Source organism: Amphibalanus amphitrite, unplaced genomic scaffold (genome assembly GCF_019059575.1).
Source record: "Amphibalanus amphitrite isolate SeventyFive unplaced genomic scaffold, NRLGWU_Aamphi_draft 001378F_arrow, whole genome shotgun sequence".
Lineage (NCBI taxonomy): Eukaryota > Metazoa > Arthropoda > Thecostraca > Balanomorpha > Balanidae > Amphibalanus > Amphibalanus amphitrite.
In genome coordinates this window covers 154,791-175,651 of record NW_024882871.1, presented here as the reverse complement: position 1 = coordinate 175,651, position 20,861 = coordinate 154,791, and the positions used below count along the sequence as shown (strand labels likewise).

At 47.0% G+C, this 20,861-nt stretch overlaps 2 protein-coding genes across 6 annotated transcripts; both read right to left on the bottom strand.

The window, feature by feature from the left end:
• Window positions 1-112: 112 nt before the first annotated feature.
• LOC122372613 (1-phosphatidylinositol 3-phosphate 5-kinase-like) lies at window positions 113-3,407 on the bottom strand (the record flags this gene model as incomplete). Its single annotated transcript, XM_043350048.1, has 2 exons — window positions 3,177-3,407; window positions 113-1,036 (listed from the first exon to the last, which is right to left on the bottom strand). Coding segments are annotated over exons 1-2 (934 nt in total), but the record flags the coding sequence as incomplete, so codon positions are not given.
• A 1,536-nt stretch (window positions 3,408-4,943) lies between these two features.
• Window positions 4,944-19,555, bottom strand: LOC122372617 (testis-expressed protein 9-like). Of its 5 annotated transcripts, none has more exons than XM_043350054.1 (3): window positions 19,202-19,415; window positions 19,017-19,039; window positions 4,944-6,135 (listed from the first exon to the last, which is right to left on the bottom strand). In XM_043350054.1, exon 3 carries the CDS (start codon window positions 6,114-6,116, stop codon window positions 4,950-4,952), a length of 1,167 nt encoding a protein of 388 aa, XP_043205989.1. In that variant the 5' UTR covers window positions 6,117-6,135; window positions 19,017-19,039; window positions 19,202-19,415; the 3' UTR covers window positions 4,944-4,949. The 5 variants fall into 5 exon arrangements, with proteins under 5 accessions (XP_043205989.1, XP_043205991.1, XP_043205990.1 ...); XM_043350056.1 differs by having other exon boundaries at window positions 19,378-19,391; XM_043350055.1 differs by having other exon boundaries at window positions 19,364-19,385.
• Between the last annotated feature and the right edge of the window lie 1,306 nt (window positions 19,556-20,861).

Sequence of the window (20,861 nt, the reverse complement as noted above, 5' to 3'; positions counted from 1 at the left end):
CGAAAGTGCCGGACGCCGCATGGCTACCGGCGAGGGCCGATACAGGCAGTAGTCGTCTCGGAAAGCAGTCGTGTTGTGACTGACACATTCGAGCAGTTTCATGTCAACCAACGCTGTCCGATGGCCACGGACTGAGCACGCCTCGTCACCTTCCGCTGCGAGATCATCCAGTCCACCACTTCGGAGCCCACCAGACAGGCGCCGTAGTTTTTCAGCCGGTGCCGGTGGTTGCCAAGCCCGACGCCGTGGATAGGGTTTGTAATCATGTGCAGCAAGGTGGTCAAGTAGGTCAGATCCTGCTCCTGCTCCAGAGGGTCAGAGACGCTCTCGTGCGGATCAACCTGGTCACGGAGACTGGCATCCGTCATGCCGAGACTGTACTTTTTCCTGTGCATCTTGCTGAGCCGCGGAAGAGAGCTGGATCTGTCGCTGCTCAGTTGGTTCGCTGCTTCCAAGTGCGCGTGTACCTTCTCCAGCACCGCATTCTGGTCCACATGCTCGTCGGCGTCTGCGCCGGACGTGATGGTCTGGACGTAGGTCATCACCACCTTGGAGCAGTAGGTGCAGACGCGCAGGTCACCGCTATAGCCGAGCACCTTGCCCGGGATCACCTGGTTACAGCAGCGGGAGCAGAAAATCTGTCCGCAGATGCGGCAGTGGTGGCGGCGTCTGAACGTGGTGAACTTGTCGCCGCAGTCGTAGCACTCGCGGCTGACGGCGTCCGGCAGCCAGTGCTGCTTCAGTTCGCTGTCGCCCGGCCCGCCCTGGCCGCCGGCTCCCAGGATCGAGCTGATGCGGCGCAGCACGCCCACGTAGCTGCGGCCCTCGGTCGAGTCGGTCGCGGACGAGGGCGGCGAGCCACGGCACAAGCTGGTGTCGCTGGCGCGTCGGTGGGAGCGCGGTTCAGAGACGTCGGCGCCGGAGCGCACCGAGACGCGGCTCGAGAAGAGTCGCAACAGACCGCCTCTGCGCGGCACGGCCGCGTCCAGTGATGGCAGACTGGCAGATGTGGTCGAATAGTCGTCATCGGGCCACACTGCAAAGAAAAAGAAATATGAAGAAATTCAGAGGAGATGGATACACATTGTGCATGTAGATATGCTTGGTTAGGTTAGGTTAGACTAGGTTTACCAGCAAGCATGATATCATGAAGGAGATGTAGGAGTGGATGTTTTGGTGCATCTAGTCATGTAAGTAACAATTTTCTGGCATATATGTATGTTTATCTTAAGGACAAGCAAATTTGATTGGTACCTAGTGGATTATTAATTCTTAACCATGTGAGTCAGGTTCAGGCACAGTCAAGAGTAGATTCAATATTGAAATCTTGAAAAAAGACAGATTCTGCTTTTCATGAAGAGTCTGGTTTTCCTGGATATCACCTAAATCAATTATATATGAGCTTTGAACTTCAATCTGCCAATGCCATCAATGCTTCCAGAATCCATTGCTAGAATTTAGAAAAGCTTGGGTTGTTTTGTCATAGCATGATGTCAGAATAGTATGACATGATCAACATGTCAAGGAATTCAAAACTTGTTTGTAAGGTTATGAAAATAGAAGCTCACTAGGGTGACCCGCGTGCTCCGCAACGCGAAAAGGGATATTTTCGATCGGCGGGTGTTCGGTTGTTCTTGTGTCGGTTGGGTTATCTATCCATTTCGGTCGATTGCTTTTTGACGGCTAAACGTTTTGGTTTGTGGAAAAAATCCACCGCATCGAGGTGCCCGTGTCTGATAAGCATGCTTTCCACTTCAGAATCTGTCAAATGTGCTATATAATTGAGGTGCGTAGTTTTAAGACAAATGAAAGGCGTAGATAATTTTCGCTAAAAATCGTTTTGCAGAGGTTTAAAACATTTATATTTTAAAGAATACTGTTGCTTGTCATGCAAACGTGATGATTGGATCTTGGAGAGAATTGAATGCTCTTTCTAATGATAGCATTTTCAATTGTCAAGCGTATCAGGTTAAGCAGCAAATCCCGTGTATCTTTTTAGTGGCACATTATGGACAAATACCATTTTAATTCAGCGATTTTTTCCACATTGTTTTTGATCAATTAGCTTTTCACAATTTTTCCATGAGAGACGGTACATTTTTATTGCTAATAGGCGCTGTTTCAACTCATTCCGTCTGACGATCACCTGAAATTAATATAAATTCCAAAATCCGTTTAAAATGGCACTTTTTGAAATGAAATTGCCCTCACACTTGCACGTGGCGCGTGCCACCCCTGCACCGCACACTATTCGATTGCCCGTTCGATTCTCTACACGATGCTGTTTTCCCCGTGCCGATCGGGCGCACGGCTACCGAGATATTGCACGGGGAACGGACCCGTGTCGGGCAAATTTAGCCATTTTCGCCCGTTTTTGCCAGCCGATTTATACATGTAAAGTCTATGACGCGAATTTGCACTTTTTGGGCACGCGCCACGCGCTCGCTATCGATCCGATCGAGCCGAGACCGCTCAAAGGCACGTTGTCCATCCTTGTTCTATAACTTGCGCAAATTTCAGCGCGGTAGGTGCAACGGTGTGATCTGTAACCCGCGCTACGTAGCACCATGTCGCGACCTTCGTAATAGACAGAAACTACGCCCTCCTCAAATAGTAATATAGATGGCAGTGACTATTCCAATAATTTTGAGATATAGCTTACATAGAAAAGATATGCAATATGCATATAACATGCAAGATACAAAAGGAAAATGAGAAAGAATTACTAAGGTCTAAGGAAAAGTGAATATAAAATAAATATGAAGGCATTGATGATAATCATGGTATTTGCTGCAAATGATTTAACGTTCAGGACATAAAAACATGTAGGTACAAAAGAACCTTGAAGAACCATTGAAAACCATTTGGACCTTATCTTGAATCTTCAGTTTAACCAAAAATGGGTCAGATAAAATCAATTTTCAAGTTTCAAACATAGTCATCAAGTCAAGTCAAGTCAAGTCATACCTAGTCAAGGGCAGGTCAAGGCATGGGAAGCATCACTCAGGAAAGAAGCATTCCATGCTGCAGTTTATGGAAAGTGCAAAATGATTGCATTCCTGGTTCATACCTTGAATACAAAAATAGATATTGTTTCATGTGTTGCCCAAAAACAAATATGAAAGTTACGTAGCTATACTGGTTCACTTAAAGTGGAAAGCAATGCAGTAACTTACTTTCATCCATCTTGATCTCGACAGCTTATTGCAGCCAAGCCTTTAAAATTAACTTTCCAAAAATTACATGATAAAAAATTATCACAAGAGTTTTCGAACATCCTAATTTTCCCAAACCATGCTTTTACAAATGTCATCCGTCCAAAATGTAAGCAAACATTTAACACACATTTAACACCTTTGCCTTAAGAAAAAGCGTGTCTAAGGAATAAATGTATCTAGCCACGTATCTTGGTAACGCATTCTTGCTTCAGTTAATCAGTTGCTACTTACTGATGGAAAATCAAAATAGGATCCAAACTCGGATCGAAGAGGAGGCGGTCGCAGTCGTGGCAGTACACCTGCACTCAAGGCTGCGCTAGTCAAATGACTGCCCGGCCAGGTAATGGATCCATTAAGAAATTACTAAAATATTGACATAATTATGTGCCTGCCTTGCGGCAGATCAAGATAAATGAATTATCGACAGACGAAATCACAACGAAATACGAATGCAAACTAAGGTGTCTGGCAAAATGATTGCTACTTCAGAATCGTCTTTCTTGCGTATGTTTTGTAACAATAATATTGAATGGACACCTCAACCAAATTAATCGTGGTTATCAATGGCTTACCCGATATCTCTATGATTGAATAATGCATTTCTGGAAGGTACTTAGTGTAAAACCTACCCTTAAAAAGATTTTCTGCACCTGCATCTCGCCTCTGTCATTCGCTTAGCCATTTCACCTCAAGCTTTTGTTTCTACCTTAGAAAACACCTGATTCCTAGACACACCGCCAAAGCACACCTAAATCCGTTTTCCTAGCACATCGGAGCTTGCATTGCACGAGCGGCCAGGACCCTCTTTAGCTATAGCGTGGCAACTAATTTGATCTGAATGCAACTGAATCAATTAAATCCCATTCAATTCGGCGTATGCAGTGTAACCTTTATGTCTAAAGAATAATGCATCCTGTGACCCACTGACGGTCACCACCACTCCATAATTGTAATTTCGCTGTTTGCTGCGATCGTTGGAATCATTTCTTCGCAAGCTAACCTCTACCAATGTTCCGCATGAGCCCCATATTTACAGCTTGCATTAACGCCCCACACCGTTTCTTATCGTTCTCATTTCGGCCAGCAGCTCAGTGGCAGCCAAATGCCAGTTACAGGGTTGCTTGAAGCAACCCTTTTTGGTGGCAATTTATATGCCACACTACTATGGATTAATATACTCGCGAGTTAATACCAAGTCCGTTACATAAAAAATAATAATTCCAGGCGAAACGAGCATTGGGGAAAATTCACCAGTATGAGAGGTTGCAAACGAATGATAAATTGGTTTAATAAGTACATGTATTCATCTACGAACTTCAGAAGTCTCATTAATCTGGAAATTAAGAAAAACATTACATGCGTAAAACCTGACTTGACACTATGCTTGAAAAAAACTGAATGATCCATCTTTTTTAGAACTGACATGCTTGGCAAGTGGCAAACAATTCAGCATTGATGAGCCAAATCTGCTTATCGGATACGACTCACCCCACCCAGCAGGATAGAGGCACTTTACTCCGATCACGGAGAGGATGGGACTAGACAATGGTGAGGTTGGCTCCACCGCATTTTGTTTTCCCACGCCTCAGAAGCAGACGGCAGCAGCACCGAGCACGTCCCTGAACAGCAGGGCGAGTCGGCTCACTCCTTTTGCCGGAGGGAGGCGCGACGTGTCGGTCGGTTCGCGGCGGCGCTGCCACGGTCGGCAGGTGAAGGCGACTCGCGGCGATGTCACCACTGCGTGCTCGAGTGCACGGATACGATCCACTCGGCGCTCTCCGGCGGCGTGATCGAGAACCATCCGTGGCCGCCCGGGCCGCGCTGTGGGTCCGATGTGCTTCCGTACGCCTGCACGTACTCCTGCACCTTGTCCCAGTTCGCATCGGTCACGCCGGTCACGTGCATACGGGCGCTAGCAGTGTCCTCCGTGACCTGATGGGACGCCAGGCTCGGAGCAGAGGGCGCCGACTGAAAGTCAGCACCGCTCACAGACGAGGCGGCCGTAGAGGACTGACTGGCCGACTTCGGCCTCTTCCCAGCCTGGCTACCGTTTCGCCCCTCGGGCCTGGTCGTGGCGCTGTCCAGAGCGGCCGTCACCGGTTTCGCCCAGCCCGATGCCCGGGCCGCCCTGGACGAGGAGCGGTCCGGAGCGTCTGCGGCACCCTGCAGAGGAGGAAAGCTCTGCTCATCGAGAGGCGGCGGTCGGGGCCGCCAGACACGCCGGGGCTGCCATTCGTCCGACATATCGGACGAATTGGTCCGCTCCTCACAGATGTCTGGGTCGTCAGAGTCATTTCCTAGGTGTCCGAGTAGCCGTGAAGGCCGCCCTTGGGTGTCACCATCAGCTACCGCCGCCGCCGGCAGCAGGGCAGACTCTACGGCCACGACACCGCCGGGATCCAGGAAGTCGGCCAGATTCCAGCCGCCGCGCTGCCCGTCATCCAGATTTACCTGGCCGGTCAGTCGCGGCGGCGGCGTGGCGGCCGTCTCCGGCTCCAGCTCCGAGAAATCGTCGTCCTGAGAGTTGTGCCGCGGAAGGATGTACTGACTGTAGTTGGTCGGCGGCTCGTAAATCGGCAGGTCTCTCCGTACGCGATTTATCTGCTCCTGGATGGTCAGGTTGCTGACGCCGACGTTGGCGAGGTTCCCGGGAACCGGCAGAGGATCGTCGTGACAGCTGAGGCCAGAGGCGCGGCCGCGGCCGCGAGGTCGGCGGGCGGGCTCCGGCGGCGGCCCGTCCGGCGACTGGATCAGGTGACGAGGGATCGTCAACGGCTTAAACACCATTGGACTAACGCCTTCGCCGAGTCCCCAGCGGCATTGCAGAATGGGAATACTGGGCAGCTGGCGATGCACCGCTACCTCTTGGTCCTGGCTATCTCCCGGAGGCGGCGACATCCCAATCGAACGATGCTCTCTGAAAATAAAGAAAGTTTGTGTCATCAAACCCATGCTCCGTTCCCATACTCTATTTCGAAATTTCGAAATTCCCAAGCATTTCGAAATTTCGAAGCATTTCGAAATTCAGCATGATCATCCACATTTTTGAAGTTTTCTTTTCACGACGAACGCTAGCGTCTGGTCACGCTAGCGTCGATGGGCTGTTCAATATTCATGTTTTCATGTATGAATTTATCAATTATCATGCTTGAGTCACCCACATCCACCACAGACAGCACATTTTATCAGACCCAAAAATAAACGAAGAACAAACAAAATAATTTTACAAAGGTCGTGAAAGATTGTGATTTCTTGAGATTTTAAGTAACTGGCCTTGGTGAAAAAGTCAAATCATGCTTCTAAAAAAACGTTTATTTTTTACGTTTTTTTTTTTTTTACTTTGTTATACATGGTGTCACTCAGTGGTGTGAGGTCAACCCGATCAACCTGACTTAGTGGCTCAAGGAAGAGAGAAAACTCAAATTGAGTTGCCAAATCGAATGGTTTGCAGCATGAACTCCCTCGGACAGCTCCTGACCTGGAGACTCGGCCTTTGACCAGACCTTGACCTGAGGTCAACATACGCCTCTGTCATTCGGGAAAACTGGGCAGTGGGCATGATAACAGATATGTTCCCAAAGTCGTTGCTCTGCAGCCATTTCAGCGGACAATGAATATTATTTACCAACGACCGGACTCAAACTTTTTTTCTGACCTTAGTTAATCCGAGACCTTAACCCGCGCCCCGCTGGGGGGGGGGGCAGAATCTGCCCCCTCCCGTTTTTCGCCAATAACTTCTAAACGCGTTATGCCAGCGACGCCAAACTTTCAGTACCTTATCATACATCAATTTAACACGTTTCCTGAATATTTGAGCGAAATCCGTCGGGAAAAAAATTGGAGAAAACGACGTTTAAGTGACGTCATGACCACCATTTTTTCGCCGAAAAAAAAAAACAGCAAAATTTCAAACGCCGCCAACATCTTCATTTTTAAAGGAATCAAGACGTAACAAAAAGGCTATACGTGATTCTACTTTGTCTATCAAATGGGTATCTCGTTTTTTTATAGAAAATTTTGGATTTTGGCCCAAATTTTTCTTCTTAAAAAACTGACTTTTTTGGGAAAATAATTATAAACCCAAAAATTTTAGTTTATAAAAAAACGGAATATATGTCAGAGAAGCGCTCTATGTGCACCTACATACCAAATTTTAGAAGAATCTTTTCAAAAAATGGGGAGTTATTCAAAATCCTATGACGTCACGACCCACAATTTTTTTTTTAAAAATGTTTTTTTTTTAAGTTATAGACCTCTTACGGAAACCAAAACAGCACCATTCGATTCGCCGTGAAAACTGCATCAGATAGACACCTTTTTAGGTCTTAACAGCCAACTTCAAAATTTGACCTCACTTGACCTAACCTTAACCTGACTTCGACCTGAATTCATCCAGATGTGGTCCACATCACTTATTGAGTGTGCGTATTGAGTTCTATGAATAAAATGACCCATAGGTAAAACATGTGTCGCACCTGCCCTTTTCCATATTTAATTTTTGTTGACCTGACCTGACCTTGACCTTTGCATGATATTGTATGCAACGAATAATGTCTTGGTAGCCTAAGAAGTCAATAGCCTCTTAGTGTCCAAAGTTTGAATCATATGCTGATATTTTTTGTGCAAAATCAAAAATACCGGCATGCTACCGGTAAGACATGCCAGATACCACGAAAAAACCTGCGGCAGTGAAAAATTACCGGCGTGCCGGTAGTGCGCTAGGGAAATTTTGCAACTCTACTAAGAACACGTTTTTGGGCGATCAGTCTCAGGCCATCTTCGGCAACTACGGTGCATGGCCGATACTGTAGAAACTTGCATTCTGTACCCTTGACCTGACCTTGACCTGACCTCTGACCTACTTAAGCAAAAAAAAAAAACGCTTTTGAGTTCCGCCTTGTTGAGAGCTTTCGATTGCCGTTTTCCTCGTCTTTCTATGACCATCGGTTCGGAAGTTAGACAAGGGGGCAGAATCTGCCCCCCCCCCCAAGCAGGGCGCGTATGGCTGAATAGCCCAGCGGGGCGCGGGTTAAATAAAGTAGCTACCGTTCCATACGCCTCTAAAAGGTGCATACACCCAACTTTTCCGCGAAGCTCAGTTAGGGACGGACGCAACGACCAAGTGAAAATGTGCCCGCCCCATCCTCGGTCAGGCCATCTGTTGATAACCGATTAGTCCGGCGAGGGCTCATTCACGAAGAATCCTCCACAGTTTCGTGAAACGCTTGCAACAAAAAAAAAACACCTTATGCTGGTGCATGGTGAGTGGTGACAGCTGGTCATATGGTTCATTGAGTACAGCAGAGGGACACCACATATCATGAGGTAAACATAAATACCCGAGTACCTACGCATTAACCCGCGCCGTGCTGGTGGCCTGAGTTTTCCGTGTCGTGCTGGGCGGGGGGGGGGGGGGGTTCCCCCTCCCGTCTAGCTCGGCTCCTGGGCCACCTAGCGACACGCGGTAAGCGGCAATCGAAAGAGCGTCAAAAATAATAGCGGAAATACCTCAGTCATTTTTAAGGTCACGTCAAAGGTTAGGTTACCAGAAGTCTTCAAAGGTCAATTTTGTCTATTTCAACAATCGAAACGCCCGACGGCTAACTCGGGAACCAATAGAGCTATAGCGCTGCGGAAAAGTGCATTCGATAGCTCTTTCAACACCATTTCGCCCACATGTCCTCAGATTTGACCTCAGGTCAACGGTTTAACCTCCGGAGGGCAAAAACTAAAAGTAATCGTTTTCACGAAAAAAATGTTTTTTTAATAACTTTTGATTCAAGAGAGCCATGACATTACTTTTGCCAGCATCATGTTCCTCTCGTCGAGACGCGTCGAATGAACTTAAAGTTGACCTTAAAAGGTCATTTTGAAAATTTCACCTCAGGTCAAGGTTATGACCTGACCGGAAGGGGTCAGCTTGCATATCAGTCGATCCGTATCATCACGCTGAACACATCTAAAGTGTTTTTCACCACTAATTTCATCGATAAAAAATATTCACCGGTTTTCAAGATATTAGACTTTTACTTTTCTTTACTTTTTGGGATCTCCGCTGTTCCTAGCAACTTTATTTGAAAGTGCGGCATTTGTTGCGCGCAAAGCAGCATATACCACCGCGTGCTACAAAACGTTTTAGTCAAACATTTAACGGACGTTCGAAAGCCTGATGACGTCACCAGATTCCCGTAATGGTTAAGAGATAGGGACCACGCTGGTCCCACCCTGCAAGTAAAGGGAAGAAATTTCTTGAACACCATAAAGCTGCGGGGGTTGCGACCAGGATAAATGGTGGTTTCTGAGCCTGGCCGCAAACTTGGCTATCTCGACTCAAAACTAATGTTAAGGTGGGAGGGTCCCTTTAACGTGGCCCCTAACGGGGCGTGAAAACGCCCACCCCCCAGCACGGCGCGAGTTAAATATTCTCCCGGTGGCCCGGCTAAGCCCGGACTAGACGAGCGGGTTTGTTAGGCCAGGTTGTTAGGCCTATCAGTACCATGCCAACAGCACGAGTACCTCAGTTCGTGCAAGTTTTCTTTTAAAAAAGCACAACTACCTTCTATACATTGTAGATCCGTTCACATCAAGGTACTTGTTTATTGGAGCAAAACAGAGGGAACACGCATACGATAAACTGTGGGTAATGTGTACATATTAATCATTTTCCACTTTATGAAGTGCATGTGCAATACGCATGTGCGATGTGGATGACGCGGATGACGAGAAACTGAAAAAGCGATTGGGTGACTAGAGTATTCCACGACTTTGTCATTCGTTCAAAGTGAGATCTACCACTTTGAGAAACTCCTCTTCTGAGATCTGCAGCAGTTTCGCACCTTCCAAGTGAAGCTTCTGTCGTTGAGCACATCGATCAGCTTCATCTGCTTTTTGAATCCAGCAATTAGCTCTTGCCGCTGCTTGTCGAGCTGCTTGTTGGAGCTTTCCAAGGAGGCCACCTTTTCTTTCATCGCCTCAGCTGAGTCCCTAGCTCGCCTCTTCTCGGCTTCGAGGGCAAGCTTAAGTTTCTCAACGTCCTCGTTCGCTCTCTTTAGCTTTATTTCTGTCTGGGAGTTTGATTTGCATGCTGCCTGTGCTTCTTTCACGTTGTTTTCTGCATCTCTTTTCCACGAGACGCACTCACTTCTGAACTTCTGCACTTCATTGTTAGCATCATCCAGGGCCTTCTTCAATCTGCTGATCTCTGCAGCCTGTTTTTGCGACCCTGAGATGACACTTTGACCTTCTCTCTCAGAGACTTTCAACTTATCGGAAAGAACGTTATTCTGCTTCAGTAATTTGTCATACTGCACCTTGAGACGAGTGAGCTCGGCTTTTGTCACTCGTAGCTTTGCTTGATACAGCCGCGCCTGCGCTGCGCTACTCAGATTCTTTGATGCGATCGACGACGCGCTCTTGCTATTTGGCTCATCGTTGGCTTCAAGACAGTCGAATGCCTCGACGAGGCTGTCGTCTGTGTCTGAGCCATGGTCAGGTACGAGGGCATCCGTCTTTGGCTGCAGCGTAACCTGGTATGGCTCGCCGAGTTTACAAGGCAGAACTGGGTCCGGCTCGTCATCGGCAGTCATTTTCGCTGTCCCTTGTCTCACGTGTTTAACCGCAGGTAGCTCTAATGAATCTGACACATCGGTCTGATCTTTGAGCGCTTTTTCCGCTTGTGCGATTAAGGATGCTGCCTTTGACTTGAGTGATTCATTCAGTTTTCTGTAATACTCCTCCTTGTCTCTCAATGCCGCGTCATCAGATTCGTCCATGGCGAATGTCTTATTGTCTTGCTGTCGCCAATGAGCCACCTGTCAAAAGAAGGCAGGCCCAGCGTCCATTTACGTAGCAATGCTCGTGACACTGTGGCTGGTTCCCTCCTCCAGCCCGATTGCAGGCAAGACACGGAAACGGCCGTATTCACGAGCACGGAAAAGTCTTGACTGAGCGTTCTGATACGATCTTAGAATGTGTCTGGTGGAGGCACGACCCCAACCTCATGCGTGCCGAAGACAACTACCCGAAACTTTTTCATTAACAATCGCCAGCTTTAAACTTGTTTGTTTTTGTACATTTTACAAATTTATCGATTGAATTTCAGTTAAGTGAGTAGTCCTTTGGGCAATTACAATTTATTACGAGCGAGCGAGCGCAGCGAGCGAAGCGAGTATTTTCAATATAACGGAAAATCTCAGTATGAGCGGCCCGGCCCGGCCCGGCCTGTAACGCTTTTGAGATGCTTATATCTCAGCAACCGCTAGATCGATTGGCCTGCGGTCTTTCTTGCTGGGTAGCCCCATCCCTTCTACCCCGTAATTGACTACTTTTGATACATCTCAGTAACCGTCGTGGCACGTGCCACGTGAAAAGTCAAGGGTGTTCAAGCTGTTTTGCAAAAGTAGTGATTTTGAGAGGCTCAGCAGCCGCTTGGGCGATTGTCTTCCAGTAATTTTTGTAGGGTAGCTGCATCCCTTCTACCAAAGGTCGGATAATCTTGATCTATGTGAGCGACCCCCACTGCACGTGCAAACTACAAAAAGAAGAGGTGCGAAATTTGTTCCCATTTCAATAACTCGGTAATTACTGGGGCGATTTCGCTGAAACTTGGCACACAGGTAGGCACCCACCAGGCAATGCATTCCTATGTGTTGCGGTTAAGGTGGTACTGCACCGCGCTTCCAGATCTCGAGAACGGTTGGGCCGATTGCGCTCAAATTTGGTACACGGTTGGGGACCAGTTAGTAGACTTCTCAGATAAAACCTTTTGAGTTAAATTCCATAACATTTTTTTTTTAGCTTCGATTTGTAACGTTGAGTTGGATGGGCTATAACTCAAGAACGGGTTAACCCGCACCCCGCTGGGCTATTCAGTCATACGCGCCTTGCTGGAGGGGGGGGGGGGGGGCAGATTCTGCCCCCCTGTCTAACTTCCGAACCGATGGTCGTAGAAAGACGGGGAAAACGGCAATCGAAAGCTCTCAACATGGCGGATCTTAAGCGCCGATGTTTTTTTGTCAAGTAGGTCAGAGGTCAGGTCAAGGTCAGGTCAAGGGTACAAAATGCAAGTTTCTACAGTATCAGCCTTGCACCGTAGTTGCCGAAGAATGGACTGAGACTGATTGCCCAAAACGTGTTCTCACTTCTCAGGCTACCAAGACAAGATTCGTTGCATACAATGTCATGCAAAGGTCAAGGTCAAGGTTAGGTCAGGTCACCAAATACGAAATATAGAAGAAGACATGTGCGACACATGTTTTATGGCTTATTTTTTCATAGAATTCAATGGGCACACTTAATTAGTGATATGGGCCACATCTGGATGAATTTCAGGTCGAGGCCAGGTCAAGGTCAGGTCAAGCAAAGTCAAATTTTGTAGTTGATTTTTAAGACCTAAAAAGGTGTCTTTCTGATGCAGTTTTTCACGGCGAATCGAATGGTGCTGTTTTTGTTATCGTAAGAGGTCTAGAAGTAAAAAAAAAAACATTTTTTGAAAATTTCGTGTGTCGCGACATCGTGAAAGTTTGAATAATTCTCACATTTTTACCGATTCTTCTAAAAATTTGTATGCAGATGCACATAGACCACTTCTCTAACATTTATTCCGTTTTTTCGATCAACACAAAATTTTGGATTTAATATTGAATTTCCCAAAAGTCAGTTTTTTTTTAGAAAAAAATGGGCTAAAATCCAAAATTTTCAAAAACCAAGATAGCCATTTGATATACAAAGTAGAATCACGTGTAACCTTTTTGTTACGTCTTGATTGCTTTGAAATGAAGATGTTAGCGGCGTTTGAAGTTTTGCAATTTTTAAGCGAAAATGGCGTGACATAACGTCACTTATACATCATTTTCTCAAAAACTGACGGATTTCGCTCAAATTTTCAGGGAACTTGTTAAATTGATGCATGATAAGGTACTGAAAGTTTGACGTCGCTGGCGTAACGCGTTTAGAAGTTATTGGCGAAAAACGGGAGGGGCAGACTCTATCCACCTCCTTCCCCCCGCCCACCCCAGCGGGAGGCAGGTTAAGCAAGCAACAAACGGTGAACAGCACTTAGCTTGTGATGAATCAAAAAATAATATTTTTTTTTTAATTTAAAGAAAATTTTTCTTCGGTGAGCAAGAATCTTAACCTTCACCCCAGTAGGGGGGGGGGGCATATGTTACCACCCCAGGCACGTAGCTAGGATTTGGCCAAGGGAGGGGCGGAGGAATCCCGGGGGCCTCCCTCCTACAGAGGGCTTCCTCCCTAAAGGGGCCTCCTTTCTACAGAGGGTCTCATGCCTACATAATTACATATACAACATAATGCAGACTTTTGTTGAGCTTTCATATGGCCTGCGGCCAGCGCACTGGTATGTTTCTTTATTCTTACAGCTGCAGCGGTAAAAAACATACGCATATCACAAGCCTCCGAGTGGCATGGTAACTGGCAAAAAAAAAAAAACTCGAGCGCCGGCGGCGGCGGCGGTGGCGGCCGAACCGCAGCAGGAGGGGGAGGATCTGCGAGGAATGGGTGGATACTGGATGACGGTCAGAGTAACACTTGGTGTATTATCGTATATCGTTCAAGCGCTTAACCGTATTCCGGGCGGGCTCTGAAAGACTCTGAATCGGGCGGGGCCTTTTTGGCCCCCGTCAGAACTCGAAAAGCACGAATCGTAGCGACAAACAGCAACGGCGTTTGATAGTTCGTTGAACGACTTACAACTTTTGTAAACAACTTTTTTGGGTCAGGTCAATATTGAGGTCGCCAGAGGTCATAACAAATAACATGGTTTATAACGACCTACATGCATAGATAGGTCAACTTCAAAATCTGACCTAGGAAGGTCACGCTGGGTACCAATCGGCGCGTCATGACCACGCGAACGGTTTGGTACACTAACAACTAGTTAGCCCCATCATGTCGTGATTTATTGGCTAAAAACTGTTGATGACCTCACCTCACCTCAGATGATCCTTCCCGGTGCCCCTGTCAGTAAATGCCACCTGGGTGCTTACAGATAATCTGACGTAGGGGAGAGTGGGGCAAAGCGGCCACCCGGGGCAAAGCGGCCACCCATCGTTTTAGCCCTTCATAGCTGGCGTCAGTTCCAATTTATGGTTTCCAATTATACTTCTCTTCACGGTCGTTCGAATGAGCCAGACCGGGGTTTCAGGCCCATCACCATTGTTCTGTGAAACACGAAAAGCATTTCTTGCCAGGTTACCAACTATGTTTACAATTTTTAAATGTTATGTTATTCCATAACCGTTTGGAATTTTTATAAGCGTTCTTGTCCATGCATTGCATGGTTATCGTACATGTATTGTACCAATTTTAATGTTTTTTACCCCACTAATAGCTAAGCTGGAATATTTTTGTCTCGGACGGTATGCGCGGGGCAAAGTGGCCGGGGCAAAGTGGCCACCCCCCAATTGGCCAAAAGCTGCTTCCATCTGGATAAAAAACATTATTTATATTCAAATGTGTCGTCATGCATTCATCTTGGCCACTTTTCAGTTGCATGAGTTACCAAATAATGCAATTAAATGTTTTTTTTTTCATGAAAATCCTTTCTTTGTTTACCTACAGATGGAAGATGATAAAGTAAACATCCATCCTCGCTTAACCTTGTCACCATCAAATACCCTAGTCGTACACGAGGCAACTATTTTGTTTCTCATGTCGGGACTTGAGAAGACGCCGGTGGCCGCTTTGCCCCAGGGTATGGGGCAAAGTGGCCAATATGCATAGGTTTAAAGTTTTGTCAATATATTTCATATGTGAACGCCTTTGGAAATAAAACGCAGTTGAAATAAAAGGCAACTTAATAGGGATCACATTGGTATAGAAAGAATCTTTCCAAGTTTAAAAATCAAGCGTTGGCATCGTGAGAAGCGTTAGGGTGGCCGCTTTGCCCCACTCTCCCCTAATTCAGAAAGAATTGGGTGGTTTTGACTCGTTTTCTCGAAGCAGGACACAGTTCATTATATTTTCCAATAGGCTTGTCACGATTCCGACCTGACTGACGTCTGCAAGATTGAAACTATACGGTTATCAATTCTTTCTGTGTGAATGATGCCACGTTTACTTGCTGTAAGTAAAACATGGTTTCGTTAGTAAATTTTCCTAGGTCCAGGTGGTTTGCTTCATTTACGCCGTAGGTGAAACAAACAATCGATGGATAGGTATATAATGATTTCCCGGTCAAATAATTATTATGAGTTGTGCGAAGCATGGCTATGGGAATATCACCACGGTCTGATAAATAGTTTGGGTAATTGTATCCATCGTAAAAATACCAACACAGCCACAGGTATATAATTACATAAATGGGCTCCTGTGTTCATGCATTAACCCGCGCCCTGCTGGGGGGGGGGTGTTTGAACACCCCCCCCCCCCTTGTGGTCTTTCGCGAATATCTCAAAAACGGCGGCGCGGAGCGCCGCCGTTTTTGGTACACCTTATCATACATCAATTCTACACATGTTGTTAAACTTTCAGACCAAGGTCATACAAGGTCAGGTCACCAGGTCACTTGAAGTGACCTCACCTCATAAAAAGTTTCAATGTCTGTCATACCTACACCGAGTGACCGATCGCTTTGAAACTTTCAGCGATTGCTAAGAGCAATAGCATGAACAAAATGTATATCTCAGAATTTTGATATCGATGACCTAAGGTCAGGTCAATTTTGCGACCTCCCCATTATAAGTCAATGGGAGAAAATTGGAATGCGCCTCTTTTGGACGAAAGACATTATAAACACTTCCAAACACCGAATTACAAGTGGTTTAGACACACAGAACATGAAAATGGTGTCCGTGACCCTTGTTTATGCCCTGAGGTCATCTTAGGTCACGAATGGTATCTAACAGTTTTTCGCAAATAACTTTTGATAGAGGCATGCTAGAGCGATGAAAACGCCTTAGATGTGTTCAGTTCGACGATACGGATCGACTGATATGCATCATGACCCTTTCCGGTCAGGTCATGACCTTGACCTGAGGTCAAATTTTCAAGTTGACCTTTCAAGGTCAAGTTATAGTTAATTCGTGTTCCTCTCGTCATTCGATGCGTCTTGACGAGAGGAACACGATGCCGGTAAAAGTAAGCTCGTACAAGGCTTGGGTCAAAAGTTATTGCAGAAAAACTGTTTCCGAAAAAATCGGCTATTTTTGCAGTTTTTGCCCCCTGTAGGCAAAACCGTTGACGTTAGGTCAAATCTGAAAGAATTACTCAGAAAGGGCGTTAATAGGGCTATCGAATGCGCTTTTCCGCAGCGCTGTAGCTCTATCGGTTCCCGAGTTATGCGTTGGCTTCTTTGAAATTTTCGACATTCGACCTGGAAATCGGCGAAGTTTTGCCTTCAATGACCTCTGGTGACCTGACCTTTGACCTGACCAAAAAATTGACCGAAGTGATTTCGTCATTATTTTTGACGCTCTTTCGAACGCCGCCTTCCGCGTATCGCTACGTGGCCCAGGAGCCGAGTTACAAGGGGGGGGGGGGTGTTCAAACACCCCCCCCCCCCCAGCAGGGCGTGGAAATCCAGGACCCCCAGCCGGGCGCGGGTTAACCCGCGCCCTGCCGGGGGGGGGGTTAAACACCCCCTGCAGTTTTCCGTGAATATCTCAAAAACGGTGGCGCGGCACACTTTATCCTACATCATTTCTACATATATGTTGTGAAAATTTCAGACCCTGGTCACTTAAGGTCAGGTCACCAGGTCAGGTTAAATGACCTCACTTCATAAAAAGTTTCAATGTCTGCCAAAGCTACACGGAGTGACCAAACACTTTGAAACTTTCAGAGATGCAAATGCACAAGAGCGACAAAATGCAAAAATGTAGGTATGTCTTGGAATTTTGATATCGATGACATGAAGTCAGGTCAATTTTGCGACCTTAAATTGAAAGTCGCCTTTTTAGACGGAAGCCATTATAAACACTCTAAAACACTGAATTACTAGTATCTTTGACACACTGAACATGAAAATGGCACCCGTGACCCCTTTTTATAACCCTGAGGTCATCTCAGGTCACCAATGGTATCTGACTGTTTTTCGCGAATAACTTTTGATAGAGGCATGCTAGAGCGATGAATACACCTTAGTTGTGTTTGGCTCGACGATACGGATGGACTGATATGGAACTTAGCCCTTATCGGTCAGGTCATGACCTTGACCTGAGGCCAAATTTTCAAGTTGACCTTTCAAGGTCAATTGATAGATCATTCCACACGTCTTGACGAGAGGAACACGATGCTGGTAAAGGGAAGTTCGTGCAAATTTTGAGACGAAAGTTATTGCCGAAAACTGGTTTCCGACAATATCGGCTATTTTGGCAGTTTTTGCGGCCACTGCAGGTAAAACCGTTGACGACACAACCGTTGACGGCACCCGGCATGATTTCTCTGAGCGCATTTATACAAATAATTTGTCTACATAGGATAGGGCCTTCTGTTTACAGAGGACCTCCTCCCCTGTCCCTTCCTACAGTGGGCGGCGACGCGGTTGGGAGTCTATTCTGTACAGTTTCCTGAGTTCTCAGTTCTCTCTATAGTGAGAACTGAGAACTCTCTATAATAGAGAGTAGCTGGGAACAGAAGCCAGAAGGTAATTTGCTTACAGTGGGCCTCCACTCTACATATGTACTTAATATACGACGCTGTCTTGACTACCGGGGGCGTCCTGCCCACAGAGGGCCTCTTATCTACAGAGGGCTTCCTCTCTACAGATTGCCTCTTACGAGTATCTACAGAGGGCCTCCTCTCTGCTGAGGGTGTCTTTCTCTCCAGAGGGCCTCCTTTACAGAGGGCATCCTCTCTAGTCTCTACAGGGATCTCCTCTCTACAGAGGGTTTCCTATCTATGTAGGGCCTCCTCTCTTCAGAGTCTCGTCTCTACACAGGACCTCCTCTATACAGAGGACCTCATCTCTGCAAAGAGCCTCCTCTCTTCAGAGGGCCTTCACTCTACAGAGGGCCTCCTACCTACAGAGGACCTCCTTTCTCCTGAGGGAGTCCTCCTGTACAGAGGGCCTCCTCTCTTCAGACGATCTCCTCTCTACAGAGGGCCTCCTAGTCCTCTCTTCAAAGGGCCTTCTGATTTCAGACGGTTTCCTCTTTACAGAGGTTGGACGCTTGAGCCAAGCTGCTGCGTGCCCTAACTCTTCAACAACTCTTTACAGAGGGCCTGCTCTCTACAGAGGGCCTCCTTTTTACAGAGGGCCTCTTTTTTTAAAGAGGGCCTCTTTTTTACAGAGGGCCTCCTTTTAGAAGAGGGCCTCCTCTCTACAGGGGGTCTCCTCTCTAAGGGGGCCTCCTCTCTACACAGGGCCTCCTACCCACAGAGGGCCTCCTCTCTACTGAGGAGTCAGAGGGGCCCTAGCGGTCAGACACAGACACTAGTGGTTATTCACAGGAGATGAGAAGGGCCCTAGCTGTCACTTGTCAGGCTGGTCAGAGGGGCCTAATTGTTCTGACATCATTTTTTAGATTCCCGCGTGAATTTTGTTCGCCTTTGACGTGATTTTGGCCTTCGGCCCACGTTGGATTCAGGCCAAAAGGATTCAGGCCGACTGGGCCATGTTTGCCTGAATCCTTTCGGGGGGCCTCCTGAAAACCCCAAGGGAGGGGCGGGCACCCCCTCCGCCCCCGCCCCCCTTGGCTACGTCCCTGTACCAACCTGTCGCATTTTTTTGCGCATGAATAAAAAAAAATTATCCCATTTATTTAAAAAGTTCAAGATCACATTTTTAGGATATCATAGGCACACTCTTTGAACACATTTGGCCCATATTTGACTTACCTTAGAACTTGAAATGGCTGAAACTTCGGACGCCGGTGAAAACAGGGCGCCGGAGGGCATTTTAGTCACGTGACATTTGTAGGTTCTCCCCCTTCGTGTGCCTTATACATGCTAAACGTCACGTGTAAATTTCACGAACATTGATCAAATCGCCCCAGGCGCCCTGTTTTCACCGTCGTCCGAAACTTCGTACGATTCGGATAGCAAACAGCAAGACCTTCTTTGAATGAAGGGCCAAGGCCCCAATCAACCTTTGACCAGAATACTATACTATTTGACCAGAATTTATATTGTTCTCCTGTGCTAAAAAAATCCAATCGATAATGCAATAATCTTGGCAAAATGACCAAGGGATGTTAACAAATCCAGCAACGACCCCACACCACACAGACATGGCGACGGCGTTAAACATTCGAGCCCTGTTTTAGGACAGGTCGCTATTTCTCGCTAGTGCTCAGTTTCCATAGAAACGTGAAAGTAATTACCTAATTTGATGATGTTTCTATGGAAACACTCACTCAGTTTCCATGGGAAACTGAGCGGCGGCGGCGATAGTGGCGTACGTGAAACAGGATCAAGAATGTGTTCAGTAACAAATGCGCCAATATCCCTTGCGAAGCAGTAAAAAAACACCAGTGCTAAATTACACCTGCTTTTAGACTATATAAAATTACAGCTGTATTGATCCAAATTATTACACCAGCCTTTTCAGGAAAAGAATGATGTACATCAAACATATCCTTAATTACAAAATGGCAAAAACGCAAACATAAAAAACGGTGGGATGATATGACAGTGCAGTGGGGATCGTTGCTCTAACCAGTAACCATGCCTAATAGAGATGTCAATCGGATACCATCTTTTTGGTATACCATTACCGATACCAAACCAATACCAACTTGGTATTTGGTATTTCAGTCCTAATGTGTTTGGTATTTTGTTGGTATTTTGAACCCTTACTAATGTATAAGAGGCTAAGAACTTGGTAAAAAGTTGGTAGGTATTTCCCTCATCTTTCAAAGTTGGTTCGGTTTCGGTATTTCCCCACGGTTTTGGTTGGTATTTGGTTTGGTATCGGTATTCCGATTTTCTGTAATTGACATCACTAATGCCTACATACATAGTCAAATGCATGTAGTCAAGTGGCATGCATGAAAATGATACCTAAGAAATAAGAAAGGATTCATGAATCATGCGTGTACGTGTAGTAGGCCTCCTACTTGTTCATAAAAAGCAATATCATTAAAGTATTCGGTGCGTATTAAAGGCAAGATACAACATACAATCTGTTTTTTTTTTTTTGTCAAATAAACTCTGCTATTTTCCTTCTTGGTCATCGACACTCGACAGCCAAAATCGTTGGCCAACAGGGGCGTCGACGCGTAAGGAAAACTGGTCCGACTTTTTCTCGGGGGGCCCCCACCGGTGTCGCGAGGGCCCCGCGAGGCGCAGCAGGGCCCCCGCCAGCCGCAGCGGGGGCCCCCGTTGCCGCAGCAGGGGCCCCGTGGCCGCAGCAGGGGCCCCGTGGCCGCAGCAGGGGCCCCGTGGCCGCAGCAGGGCCCCCCGAGAGCCCCAACAGGGGCCCCCGCGGCCGCAGAAGGGGACCCCGCGGGCCGCAGCAGGGCCCCGCGGTGTCTAGCAGGGCCCCAGAGGCGCAGCAGGGCCCCCGCGGTCTCTAGCAGGGCCCCCCGAGCCGCAATAGGGCCCCGCGGTCTGCAGCAGGGGCCCCCGCGAGCCACAACAGGGCACCGCCTAGTCGAAAAAGTGGTCCGACTAGTCGGAAAAGTCGGACCGGTGTCGACGCCCCTGTTGGCCAAATCGTAGGTAAGCACTAAGCAATGCATT